This window comes from Asterias rubens, chromosome 3, assembly GCF_902459465.1.
Source record: "Asterias rubens chromosome 3, eAstRub1.3, whole genome shotgun sequence".
In the NCBI taxonomy this organism is placed as follows: domain Eukaryota; kingdom Metazoa; phylum Echinodermata; class Asteroidea; order Forcipulatida; family Asteriidae; genus Asterias; species Asterias rubens.
In genome coordinates, this window is record NC_047064.1 from 19883124 (window position 1) to 19896821 (window position 13698).

The 13698-nt window shown below is 36.7% G+C and overlaps 1 protein-coding gene across 1 annotated transcript; it reads right to left on the reverse strand.

The window, feature by feature from the left end:
• LOC117288306 (E3 ubiquitin-protein ligase RNF113A-like) lies at nt 1-8963 on the reverse strand. The gene is made up of 9 exons (XM_033769114.1): nt 8828-8963; nt 8049-8128; nt 7290-7397; nt 5787-5894; nt 4643-4752; nt 3766-3965; nt 2191-2287; nt 953-1059; nt 1-413 (listed from the first exon to the last, which is right to left on the reverse strand). Exons 1-9 carry the CDS (start codon nt 8934-8936, stop codon nt 325-327), a joined length of 1008 nt encoding a protein of 335 aa, XP_033625005.1. The 5' UTR covers nt 8937-8963; the 3' UTR covers nt 1-324.
• Between the last annotated feature and the right edge of the window lie 4735 nt (nt 8964-13698).

Below are 13698 nucleotides of genomic sequence, written 5' to 3' on the forward strand. Positions count from 1 at the left end.
AAGAAAGGTTTTATGCTAATAATTATTTTGAGTTATTACCAATAGTGTCCACTGCCTTTAAAACAAATTTTGAATTGATGGTTTTTGTTCTACTATCTTTTAATCCCTAGTCTCGTAGACACCAGGATCCAGGATCTTTTAGAAATGGCATCCTCAGCATAAAAGAAGCAGATAAAAAAGCAAGATTTCTTTATAAATATGTGGAAAAAAAGTAATGGCTGCTTCTCTTGACCAGGCCGACTTGAAAAGTTTAAATTCAGATAAAAGTCTGAAATTTCTCGTCCCTGAATCCTTGATCGATGAGAAATCTTTAAGTCATTAAGTTCATCCCTCGTCATCGGAGTCTGAAGGAGCTTCTTCGTCCGGGCTGGCATTTCCTTTATTCTTAATCTTCTCCATCTTTGCAATCAGATCTGAGGTCAAAACACAAAACAAATATTTCAAAACTTGTCACTGAATAAACAACTAAAATATTACAACTATTCTTATGCATATAGAATTTGAGGCATTGCATGGTGAGGTATCAATATATATTTGGTTTGCGGTTACACCATGTGTGTATCAACTTGCAAGGTGAGTTTGTTCTTAGAGAACTGTCTTGCTATATTGCCGCGGAGTAGATAATCAAAGGTTCGGGAGACTTCTCAGTTCTGAAAAGAACTGTCCTGCTGTTTGACTATTACCAGGGCGGATGGTATAGAAAATAGACTGGACTACTACTTTAGCTTACAGGATCGTAATTAACTGTACTGCCGCGGAGTCAGTTCTGAATTGGTCTCAACGTCTGAATCTAAATCTAAATCTAAAACTAAATAAAATAAATAAAATAAAATAAAATAAAATAAAATAAAATAAAATAAAATAAAATAAAATAAAATAAAATAAAATAAAATAAAATAAAATAAAATAAAATAAAATAAAATAAAATAAAATAAAATCAATAGGACATTACCTCTTGCAACATTGAAGAGTCCGTTTGTTTGTTGACTACACACAAAACATCTCTTGCTCTTCTTGTAGTGCTTTAGGGCGCACTTCTCACAGAAGTAATGTTTGCATCTGTCAAGGTTGGGAGAGTAAATCATTCAATAAGTTACAGCAAAGTTAGAGGAGGGTATTCACAGGCATGGTATTAGGCCCTTGTGGAAACATACAAAAGGTTTAGCCTAGGCTTTAAGGACACTGGACACTAGTGGTAATTGTCAAAGACCAGTCTTCTCACTTGGTGTATCTCACAATATGCATGAACAAAAAACCTGTGAAAATTTGAACTCAATTGGTCGTTGTTGTTGCGAGATAATAATGAAAGAAAAAACTTCCTTGTCACACAAAGTTGTGTGCTTTCAGATGCTTGATTTCAGGACCTCAAAATCAAATTCTGAGGTCTTGAAATCAAATTTGTGGAAAATTACTTCCGTAGCAAACATGACATAAAAGTACTGTATACCTCACACATCAACATTATCATAATATTAAGTTGATAAACTCAAAATGCGAAATTAGATTATTTATTTCTCATCTAATATGAAATTTCAGTCAGATTTTTTTCAATTATCATCATCATTAGACCGTGTAAGTTTGATGTAAAGCTATGATCTCCACGATTTGTTTTCTTACCAATTCTGTAACGATATTATCGAATATCGCGATATTAATTTGGAAACGATTTTGATATCGGATGGATTTGGTTTTAATCGAAATATCGATATATCGCGATATATCGTGATAATCGCGATAAATCGCGATATCGATTAAATATCGCGATGTATTTGCTAGCTGAGACATCTGGCACCCCATAGGTTTGGAGTAAAACCAGACAAATAGGTCATTAGAACACCTCTCTTATGCTATGACTGTCTCTTCTACAACTTTCACTTGGAGTTTGAAGACTGATGATGTCAAATTTAATTAATCGCGATTATATCGAATATCGCGATATATTGTCGGCGATGTATCGTGAATAAAATAAATCAATATCGCCCAAGCTTACTTTTAGCATAACTTCATATTTATCTAAAAGGTGTTAACAAAAAATAAAATAACTTATGCCCACTTGAATTGTTTTATTTCTCACAGACTTAACAAATTTAAAAACTTAACAATGTTTCTAAATCCCAAGAAACGATATCATACAGAAAATATTACTTTGTTCAAAATAAAATTAGAAAAGAAAAGTAACAAGATGTTTACTTTGTAACTACTGGATTCTCAAATGACTTCCTGCAGATGAAACATTTAAAAGGGAGCGCATCGTCATCATCACTGTGGATTTCATACTTGCTCATATCTGCAACAATCAAATAAAACAAGAAAATTTCTGGTCATAAGTGTCAGTGTCGTAGCCCGGGCCCAATTTCATAGAGCTGCTAAGCACGAAAATTTGCTTAGCATGAAATTTCTTTTTAGCCTTGATAAAAACAGGATTAACAACCAATTTGTGTATTGTTGCATATTGCTTGTTACTGGTATTCAGATGTTGTTTGCTTATCCTGAAAATCACGTGGAAATTGGGTTGGTAATCCTGTTTTTATCAAGGCTAAAAATGTCATGCTTAGCAAATTTTTGTGCTTAGCAGCTCTATGAATCTGGGCCCCGGTGGGTGGTGCTGGGCGGGCCTGCCCAGAACTCACAATTTTTGCTCAGCACTCGGAGCAAAATACAATGTGTACCCCAGCACAGATTTCCCCCAGATTTTTTCAAAATATTGTCCGCTGTGCATTGTTATACCTCTGTACAAACTGTGAAGTTTGATTGGTCGAGAACCAATCATGTGACGCGCATCAAAAACGCATGTTACATGGCTCGACGGGCCGGGTAACATGCAAAGTGATGTACACCGGCGTACATCACCTTGATCGATCCCACCATTGGTCGATTTCCAGCCCTGTGTACGAAACAACCGGGGGTTCGAGGGAATTGTTTCTTGTTCGTCTGCTTATTAAACAATGAATAGTCCGTCGTAATAATGTTCCAAGATGACGAAAGAACCTCGAGAAGAGGAATAACAATTATACAAAGGTATAACAAAACTATCGTTGCACGCTGTGACTGGGTTCCATGGGTTTTGTACACCCTCGAGGGGAAATGGCCTACTTGGCTTCGCCTCGGGTGCCTTTTTCCCCCTCGAGTGTACAAAACGCCATGGACCCCGTCACAGCGTGCAAACAATTGTATATTGATCTGTGACACAGCTACTGATAAGGAGTGTCAAATGTCTAGAGAAAGAACACAGTCAAAAGGCCATTCAACTGATTGCATGGCCCTATAACTCGAACAGTTCGGAAACCTAGCATCATGTCTGAAGCTTGCACTTCAGCAATAATGGCCCCATTATTAAACAAGAATATTTTGTTGATCTGCTCGCCCTTCGTGGACTTCAAAAACATTTGATTTGAAGCCCACCACTAAAATTTGTCTAGGTACAACCCTCACCAGTGGATTAACCAGAGCGAACAAGCCCCTCCCCATCCTCCCTCCCTCACCCCAAATGAAAATATCTTGTGACACCAATCCTCTTTATTTTATTGGGGCGTTGTATTCAAGATTGACAGCTTCTTCTCCCCACGCTTCTTAAAATAACAATAATAATAATACAGACATTTGTAAAGCGCCTAATGCAAAAGCCTCCAAGCTCATAAAAAGAACAATCAAATTTAAATGAGTGAAAGATTACAAGTAAGCAGATTACAAATAAGCAGCTTCAAACAAATGAGTTTTTTTAACAGACTTAAAACAGTATAAAAGGACTAGCCAGAAACAACAAACCTTCATCTTGGTTGAATTTGCCACCTTCCCATTCTCTTTCCAGCTGCCATCCAAACTTGTAGTCTGATCGGTCGTGCATAAACTTGCAGCTGTCTCCAAACCCACAGAACCCCGTTTCTTTGTAGTCTTTACAGATATCTGGGGCGTAGTCCCATCTCGTTGTGGCCCTTAGATTAGCTGGAGCTCTCATGGGACCCTTCCTGTTGAAAGGGAATAAGAAATTTAAATGAGGATTACACTGTTTACTAATGGATAGATCTAACAGCAAAATTAATGACTTGAGGTTTTTACATTAGTGACGACGTGTTGTAAAGAATTATCTATTAAATGATCTGGGTTGAACAAAGACAATTGAATAGAGCCGGATTTGAACCAACGCCCTCCGATTTTATGGGGCTCAACCAACTGAGCATCTTAATTCACAGTGGGTAGAGATTCATGTCATGGCAAAAAACGTGATCTACAAAACGTATAGAAACCCTTAAAGGCAGTGGACACTACTGGTCATTACTCAAAATAATTATTAGCCTAAAACCTTACTTGGGGACGAGTAATGGGGAGAGGTTGACAGCATAAAACATTGTGAGAAACAGCTCCCTCTGAAGTGACATAGTTGTCGAGAAAGCAGTAATTTTCCACGAATTTGATTTCGAGACCTCAGATTTAGAGTTTGAGGTCACGAAATCAACCATCTAAAAGCACACAACTTCGTGTGACAAGGGTGCTTTTTTCTTTCATTATTATCTCGCAACTTCGATGACCAAATGAGCTCAAATTTTCACAGGTATTATTTTATGCATACGTTGGGATGCACAAAGAGAGAAGACTGGTCTTTGACAATTACCATTAGTGTCCAGTGTCTTTAAATTAAGATTACCTGACATGACCGCTAGATGCATTTCCTTGAGCTGTGTCTCTCTTCTCAATGTAAGTATGATAATTGTTGATGCCTCTGTAGATCTTGTCATCCTCTTTATCTTTAAGATCCTGAAATAAAATGTGAAGACAATGAAGCTCATCTCACTTTCTGTCCCTTGACTAAAAAAGTGGCTTCTTTTATAGCCCTATCCGTCACCCAGTGACGCTCAAGGCGCTTCAACATTCGGGATTAACCTGCAAGGCATTGTGGGGCTTTGTTTGAAGTATGAGACGTACTCCTTTTGCATAGCACCATATGTAACGATTTACCAGATGATGTGGCGCAATATGCAGCAAATCAAACCAGGAACACCAGGACGAACCCCTTCTCTTTTTTCGGTAAGTGCACCGTGTTCTTTTACGCGCATTACACAACACACGGGGCCACTTGCTTTCAGTCCCATCCGAAGGAAAAAGCAATCATGGTGAAGTGTCTTGCCTAAGGACAAAAGTGTCCTGGCCAGGACTGAAACCACCACTCTGCTGATCAGAAACAAAAGAGCTCGAATCCAGGGGGCGATTTCACAAAGCAATAAAATTCATCGCAAGACAAATTTTCAGTATTACCATTGTGATTTGTATTGTGACATCACACTTTACTTTAGCAACAACGATTTATTTGCAGTTAAAGGCAGTGGACACTATTGGTAATTACTCAAAATAATTATTAGCACAAAACCTTACTTGGTAACGAGTAATAGGGAGAGGTTAAAAGTATAAAACATTGTGAGAAGCGGCTCCCTCTGAAGTAATGTAGTTTTCGAGAAAGAAGTAATTGTCATCGAGACCTCAGATTTAGAATTTGAGGTCTCGAAATCAATCATCTGAAAGCGTACAACTCTGTGTGACAAGGGTGTTTTTTCTTTCATTATTATCTCCCAACTTTAATGACCGATTGAGCTCAAATTTTCACAGGTTTTTTATTTTGTGCATATGTTGAAATACACCAAGTGAGAAGACTGGTCTTTGACAATAACCAATAGTGTCCAGTGTCTTTAAGGTCAATCTTAGCTCTTTGTGAAATCAGCGGCCTCTGTGCTCTTATCCCGCCTCGACACACCCCTATGATTTTAAGACTTGACTCTCAAATCAAAGGGTCTCACCTTGTTTATTTCTTTTCTCTTTTCAAAGATTGCCTGAGCATCTAGAGCGTTATCGGTATCGATGTTAACAGTCGCTGTAGCTCCCCTGTCATCTGGACCTTCTGGTTTCTACAAATAATACAAAGTAAACACGATATCATTCACAAACAATCTTTAAACAGAACTGTCTTTTGATCAAACAACTCCACAATAAGCTGGATATTTCCAGCCAGGCTTGGAATTTCATCTTTGAGAGGGCAAGGCCAATTTCAGTTTGCAAAGGGCACTTATAGTTTTTGAAAAGGCACCATGGCCAAGACCAGGGAAACAGCAGATGACATGGCCTTCATAAATTCCAAGCCTGTTTCCAATCTCTTTTCATCTTTAGGGCGAGTAAAAAAGAAAACATGTTTAGCGCCCCACCCGCTTCCTTTTTTTATTTTTATTTTTATTTTTTCATGCACATTTTTAATTTTTATTTTTTATTATTTTTTTAATTTTATTTTATGAAAAAAAGGGTTATTTTAAACGATCTCAGCTAAAACAATCTAAATGTCTTGTCTGAATGTCTTGACCAAAATGTTTCATTTATGTATTGTGTGTTTAAGCAGTAGAAAAAACAACGGATATTTGACATTTTAAAAAGAATGGCGACCATCTTGAAATAAAAAATAAAAAGCCCCTCCTCCTTCCCTTTTTTGAGAAACCCAGACGCTAAACATGTTTCCTTTTTTACTCGGCCTAAGATATGAAGCATAATGCATGGCAAGAAAAAACACATTTCTTTCAATGATAACATACCGTTACTAATTTATCATTCAGGACAACGGTAAGGATGGAATATGGGATGTTTCAACAGGCCTGGAGTTCATCTTTGAGGGGGCAAGGCCATTCTCATTTTGAAAAGGGCACTTCAACAGGAAACTTTTGTAGGATTTGAAACTTTGCATGGTGGAAATACGATATAGAAAGGTTTGCGGTAACACCATGTAATGACTATCTCTAATGAGTTGGGGTGGTTCTGAAAAGAACCATTGGTTTCAACTCGACGTTTCGATCAGAATGCTCTGATCGTCTCCTGGAGAAAGCTGGACGGAAACTTTTGGATGGTCCTTTTTACAGTCCTTGCCAGAGCTCAGAGCGTGCACGCATGCTCAGAGCCACAAGAAGGGGCACCAAGGCCAAGACTCTGGCAATGGATATCATGGCCTCTGTGGCCTCCTTGTCACACCAGGGCCCAATTTCATAGAGCTGCTAAGCACAAAAATTTGCTTAGCACAAAAAACATTTCTTTAATAAAAAACAGGAATACCAACCAAATTTCTATTCGTTGCATATTGCTTGTTACTGGTAGTCAGCTGCTGTTTGCTTATCCTGAGTACCACATGGAAATTTGGTTGGTAGTCCTGTTTTTATCAAGGAAGAAATATCACGCTTAGCAAATTTGTGTGCTTAGCAGCTCTAAGAAATTGGGCCCAGGCCTGTTGCAATTGAATCGGCTATGACAAAATGTTATACTCATACTGCTGATCTGGTTGATTGATATGAAACCCTGAAGTCCTTCTCCGTTGATTTCTCGTTGTCACTTCCGCTATCGTAGTCAACTTTCTGTCGCTCTTGAAGTTTTTTGGTCTAAAAGAAAAAGAAGAAGAAAGGCAGACAGACGGGGTAAATGAAAAATTCATTAATAAACAACTTGCAAAAAAATGGGTCAAATTCAACAACAGTTGATTTATGAATTCATTTAAGGAATACCTTTCATTGGAGTGGGTTACTCAGTTGTTGGTCACTTATAATATATATAAAAAAAAATGGCATTAATAGAGTGCCCTTTTCATAGCATGCAAAGCGCTTGGATGTCCCCAACACAGATCAAATCAAAATCAAAGATGGTTCAAAACAAATAAAATCACAGTCGACAATACAAGCGAGTTTTCACCAATTTATTGAATATTTCAAGTGAGTTTGCATTTCTGCAGCTATCAGGTTGTGAGGTCCACATCAGTGAGTTTCACTGAGTTTCACCGAGTTCCACATCAGTGAGTTTCACCAAGTTCCACATCAGTGAGTTTCACTGAATTCCACATCATCTGAGTTCCACATAAGTGAGTTTCACTGAATTCCACATCATCTGAGTTCCACATCAGTGAGTTTCACCGAGTTCCTTCATCAGTGAGTTTCACTGAATTCCACATCATCTGAGTTCCACATCAGTGAGTTTCACTGGTAGTGAGTTCCCGCATTGGACAAGGCAAGAATTCCTCTAGTCTCAGTCTCATTTACCTTTTGTTTGAGTGGGTTACTCAGCAGTTCAGATCGTCTCTCCTTTCTCACCACCGCACTGGCATTATCTTCACCACTACCTTCAAGAATTCAAATGTTAGTAACAATAACAAATCATTAAATATGTTCAGTATCATTTGTCATCATTCTTTATCATCATACAGTCTCCATTACAACGGGCCTATTTAGAAAAGAGAGCCATGATGTTCAAAAAAAGGGGTGGGCTAAGACTAGGTATGTGCAGGTTCTGTCGTAAACTCAACATTTGCTTTTTGTTTTTAATAAACATTTTAAAATAAAAGTAAAAAAATATAGTAGGCTCCCCCTAGTAGATTAAATCACGTGAAGATAATTTCATCCCCTACAAAATAAACGGAGCGGATAACTTTCCGTATGGCGCCACCACTTTTTCACTCATTTTTAGAAAAAGGGATATCTAATTGAGGTAAATTAGATACTATATTATTTCATATCGAATGAAAAAGTGGTGGCGCCATACGGAAACTTTTCCAACGGAGCTTCCAACACGAAATAATAATCACATCGAAAGTTCTGCGAGATTCTTCATTAATTTAAAAGCCGGTGACTTTTTTCCATCCACTCCTAACACGCTCTTCTTCAGTGAAGGAATACACATTACTTTTTTGTACACATACAATTTACAAAAAAGGGTGAGTTAGTTGCGCATTAAAAAGTTATGATAAATTGCTGTCCTCTACCACCACTACAACTTAAAAAAATGTTGCCTCCAAAATATCAGATTCTCGAGCTTACTTTACCTTCATCACTGTCACTCGTCTTCCTTTTCCTAGACTGAGCTAGACGGCCTCTTTTTTTAAACCCAAATGTTGTTTTCTGCGTTGATTCTGGATTCACGGACTCCGCCATTTTGTTCAAGTCTGGTATCCCAAAGACACCTCGTTGACGTATCACATGTACGTCTCTGTGGGACCAGACTTAACACTAGTTTTCTTATACCGCCCTCTATAGCTACGTTGCTTAAACACAACAAACTTATTGTTCCAACCGCTTACAAAAACTAATACAAAAGGCGAGACAATGTTAAACAAATGGTATTAATAATGCATATCAAATAATCAAAATAATATTTTGTGGGAAAGAAACACAAAGTTACAAACTTTAACATAAAGTAGCTAAACTTATTTAATGAAAGGGTAAACTACAGTTAGAATTGAAAGGGATTAATTAAATATTGTGCACATTTTCCATGGCACAAACTGGCAAATCCATCTAAAGAATCTGGACAACATCAGATTCAAAAATATAGAAAAAAGGGTATGAAACTATGATAGTAAATTGACAGTACTAATTTCAATTCATACGATTGAGTGTTTCGGCCGTCCATGCCAATCAAGGCGGTTTGTTTATCAACAAAAGAAAGGTCAGATCTTGCAGCCATAATTAATTGCAGCCGCTATTGCAATTTTGGTGCAAGCCTTTCTGGCTGCTATGATGAGGCGCGAAATGTTGAAGCCACATCTCCGTTAAGCGGAGTGACATTAGGAGCAATGAATATAAATTATTGCCAATCTTTGTGCTATAAGATTTGATAAAACATGTGTTGCATTGGTTGTGAGTAATTCGATCGAAGGGTCAGAAAATAGGATGCGCATGCACACATCATTGAAAACCAGAAACACCTTGGTGTATGACTTTTTTTTTTTTTTTTTTTTAAACCATTATTTTGACATGACACATAATTATTAGTCAGATACATAAAGGTAGGAATACCTTCATGGTCAGTACATATCACAACCCACCAGAAGCACGGTAATATTCTTTATGGAAAATGTATTAATAACTACACACAAAATTATCAATCAATATTCAAATCATAAGTATTGTTGACTTGGGGTTGAAATCTATTTGAAACCCATTAGTTAAATGCGGCGCAACACTCGAGAAGCTCGAGGTCGTACGATAATAGCAATGTTGTATGATCAGTCAGCTGGTCATTGTTGCTCGCCCTGACCATTATTAATAGTGTATGAATGCAAGCTGTAAGTCGTTAATGACACTGAACACTATTGGTAATTGTCAAAGACCAGTCGAGTCTCACTTGGTGTTACTGAACATAATGCATAAAATAACAAACCTGTGAAAATTTGACTCAAATTTAGCTCAATATTGGTAGTCGAACGTGCGAGATAATAATGGAAAATGATTTTTTTTCTAGAAAACTACGTCACTTCAGAGGGAGCCGTTTCTCATTATGTTTTATACTATCAACAGCTTCCCACTAGGCCTACTCATTAATAATAATAATGCATTTATAATGCGCCATCTATCTAGTGTACAAGACCCTATTCTGAGGCACAGAACAAAAAACAATACATATACAACAAAAAAGAAATGTAGAACATAATACAAAATTATACAATGAATAATCTACTGTCAAGACATGTAACGAGCTAAGTGTAAGAGGATTTAAATAAATGAGTTTTAAGCCAGTTTTTAAACAATGGAAGAGAACTACAGCGCCTGATGTTATTAGGTAAAGCGTTCCAAAGTTTAGGAGCACAAGCGGAAAAGGCACGATCGCCATATTATGATGAGGAAGTTCTAGAAATAGTTAAAAGGGACTAAGCAGAAGAACGAAGAGTGCGAGAGGGGGCATAAGGTACAAGGAGATTTGCAATATAAGACGGAGTCAAGCCAAACTGAAATTTAAATGCAATAAGTAGAATTTTGAATTGAATTCGTTGTCGAATGGGTAGCCAGTGAAGTTCCTGCAATATAGGTTAAATATGATCATGTTTTTTAAATTTTGTTAAAACACGAGCAGCAGCATTTTGTAAAAGTTGTAGTTTGTGGAGCTGGTGTTCGGTAACTCCGTATAATAGGGAATTACCATTGTCAAGGCGAGAAGTGACCAAAGAATGAATGATAGTAGCAGCAGTTTTATGTGATAAGGTTTTTCGAATGGTATTAACAGTTCTTAAGTAATAGTATGTCGATTGACAGATTCTGCTGACATGTTTATCCATAGATAGTGTATTAACAAAAATAAGTATAGGATTTGTGCTAACAATTATTTTGAAAATTACCGATAGTGTCCACTGCCTACAATAGATAATACTTTAAAGGGAAAGTATAATATAGTTTGTAAAAACATTCAAATTAAAGCTCAAAAATAAATGTTACCATAAAAATGAAATTGATAACAATCAATGGAGAGCTGTTGATAGTAACATTGTTAGAAACGGCTCCCTCTGATGTAACGTATTTTTCGAGAAAGAAGTAATTTTCCACGAATTTAAATTCGAGACCTCAAAATTAGATTCTGAGGTCTCAAAATCAAGCATCTGAAATGTAAAAAGATATCAATTTTCATGCACTAACATTGGATCTGATAAGCTTTACTGTCGGTGACGTTTCCTGGCAGGGAATATCGTTTCTTCTTCGACATAACCGCTTCGGATTCTCGGCGATGTCACAAAAACGCGAACCGCACCTTTTGAAATGAACTTTTCACATGTTAGTTATGTTGTATACATCTACATTTATATTATGATTAAAACAATCAAACGTTTCCTAAACCAGAGGTTAACTTTACCGTTGAAGCTGTACCTATTAAAATAGTTTGTTGATTTTTCATTGGAGATCAAAAACAACCCTTGAGAAATAAAGAAACAGATTCAGTTAAACATGTCTTTATTTTTATGATATAATTTTTTTTTATATTGGGAATGATGTTGATTGGATAATATCCCCAAGTGATCATTTGATAATTTTTGTTCTATTTACATGAATTGGAATTGACCTAAAAAACAAAACAATAGAGGCAATGTTACGTATAAATTTCAAAAGGGGCAGCGATTTTGAGATAATAATAATACAGAAAAGCTGGAGCAGATAATATCCATAATATTATACGATATCACAGCTTCCTATAAAATTATTCATTTTTTCGGGATACAAAGTAGTACAATGTACTTGTTTCCATAACCGCAGTGGGAACAGATTCTCAAAATGCATCATACTACCTAAAGCCCCTGCACTTCTTACCAATTAAATTTTTATTGCAAATTTTCAGTCATTACTAAACGTATACGGAGCCTTTAAGAAAAAATATACTAACAAAACAAAGAAAGCATTTTTTTTGGGAACGACCACCAAGGACGCAACAAGATATAAAAATACCATCAAATCGATAATTTAATTTTCAATTGAGACTTTTCATTTGGGAATCTATGAGCCGTTAGATCTTCTTAAAGGCGCCACGAGCTAATTAAAAGAAAAAGTCAAGGACATGCAAATTATAATATTATTCGCGTAAATTGTAAGTTTAAATGAAAACAAAAAAAATCAACCAGAGCTGTTTATAAAATTTTCTAATGTTAATTTTCTAATGATAATGTCAAGATGACATAATTATTAATTATCGGGTCTTTATGCTTTACCCTCATTCCATAAAAACTGGTAGCCGACAATCGATCAAAAACTTGCTTGGAACAAAAGAAAAAAGACAAAGGAGGGAAGAATTGCTTCGTCGGGAAGCGGTGAAAAGGGAGAAGGACGAGGTTTAACGTTAGCAATTTTCAACCTTGTTTCCACGTCTGCGTTCTTAAAGTCACCTGGAAGTGGTATTTTTTCAAAATAAAGCTTTTGTCACTAATATATGTGTTTTGATGAGTGGAATGTGAATAAACAGTTAACTAAGGTTTTAAAAAATCAGTTCTTATGTTAAATTACAAATTTAAGAGTAGACCCCGACCCGAGAGGGCGCTGTTCGTGACGTCAATCGAGGCAGACTTTGCCTGTAATGCGTAGAGTAAACACAATTGCAAAGTACATGTACGGACCAAGTCGTGAGTTTGAACGTTTAAAAAAAAAATGTTTTTGTTTTTTTCCGGCAATGCAGACCAGGTGTATTGCTGCTGAATGCAGAAAAACACTTTTTGAAATGTACCAACTCACGACTTGGACGTACATGTACTTTGCACGTGTGTTTACTATACGCATTGCAGGCAAAGTCTGCCTCGATTGACGTCACAAAAGGGGTAGGCGGAGTCAGCCCCCAAACAACTTTATATATTTTTTAAACATATAAATCGTGACAAACAATTACTAAAAAAATTGTTTATTGTTCGTAAGCATAAATACTCTTATGTTTGAAAGAAAAAAAATTCTATTTCCAGGTGACTTTAATAATAATGTATAAAAAACAAGACCAAGCCGAAGTAAGATTGGGGTTTGGTTTTTCGAATTACCGAGAAGGAATGGGTTTGGAAGGTTAGAAATGTTTTTTTTACCTTATTTCCACGTCTACGTTCTCAACAAAGCAAAAATTCCAAGAAGCGCCGAGAAGGACGAGGTTGAAGATTAGCAATTTTAACCTTGTTTCCACGTCTGGTGTTCTCAATGAAAAACCCAAAGACTCAACCGAAGTAGTGTTGAGTGTTTTTGTTTTTAGAAGTGCCGCGTGTAGTCTAGGACCGAAGATTGTACGAGCCTTCCTTAGCGACGGGTGGTTGGTTTTATGACGTCGTGTTAGTTGCGTTGCCAATGAAAATAACAAGTTGAATTGACACAGTAAACAATTCAAATCAAAACCGCTGTATAATGAGTAGAGCTTCATTCGTTTAGTGAGTGAGATCGTTATGAAGTGAAAGCGGGCGCGGGTAAT

Coding starts and splice junctions, on each gene's coding strand:
- LOC117288306 (XM_033769114.1), bottom strand. CDS start 8,936: ATGGCGGAGTCCGTGAATCCAGAATCAACGCAGAAAACAACATTTGGG. Junction 8,129..8,827: donor GACGAGTGACAGTGATGAAG/GTAAAGTAAGCT, acceptor GAATTCTTGAAG/GTAGTGGTGAAGATAATGCC. Junction 3,966..4,642: donor GCATCTAGCGGTCATGTCAG/GTAATCTTAATT, acceptor CCCTTTCAACAG/GAAGGGTCCCATGAGAGCTC.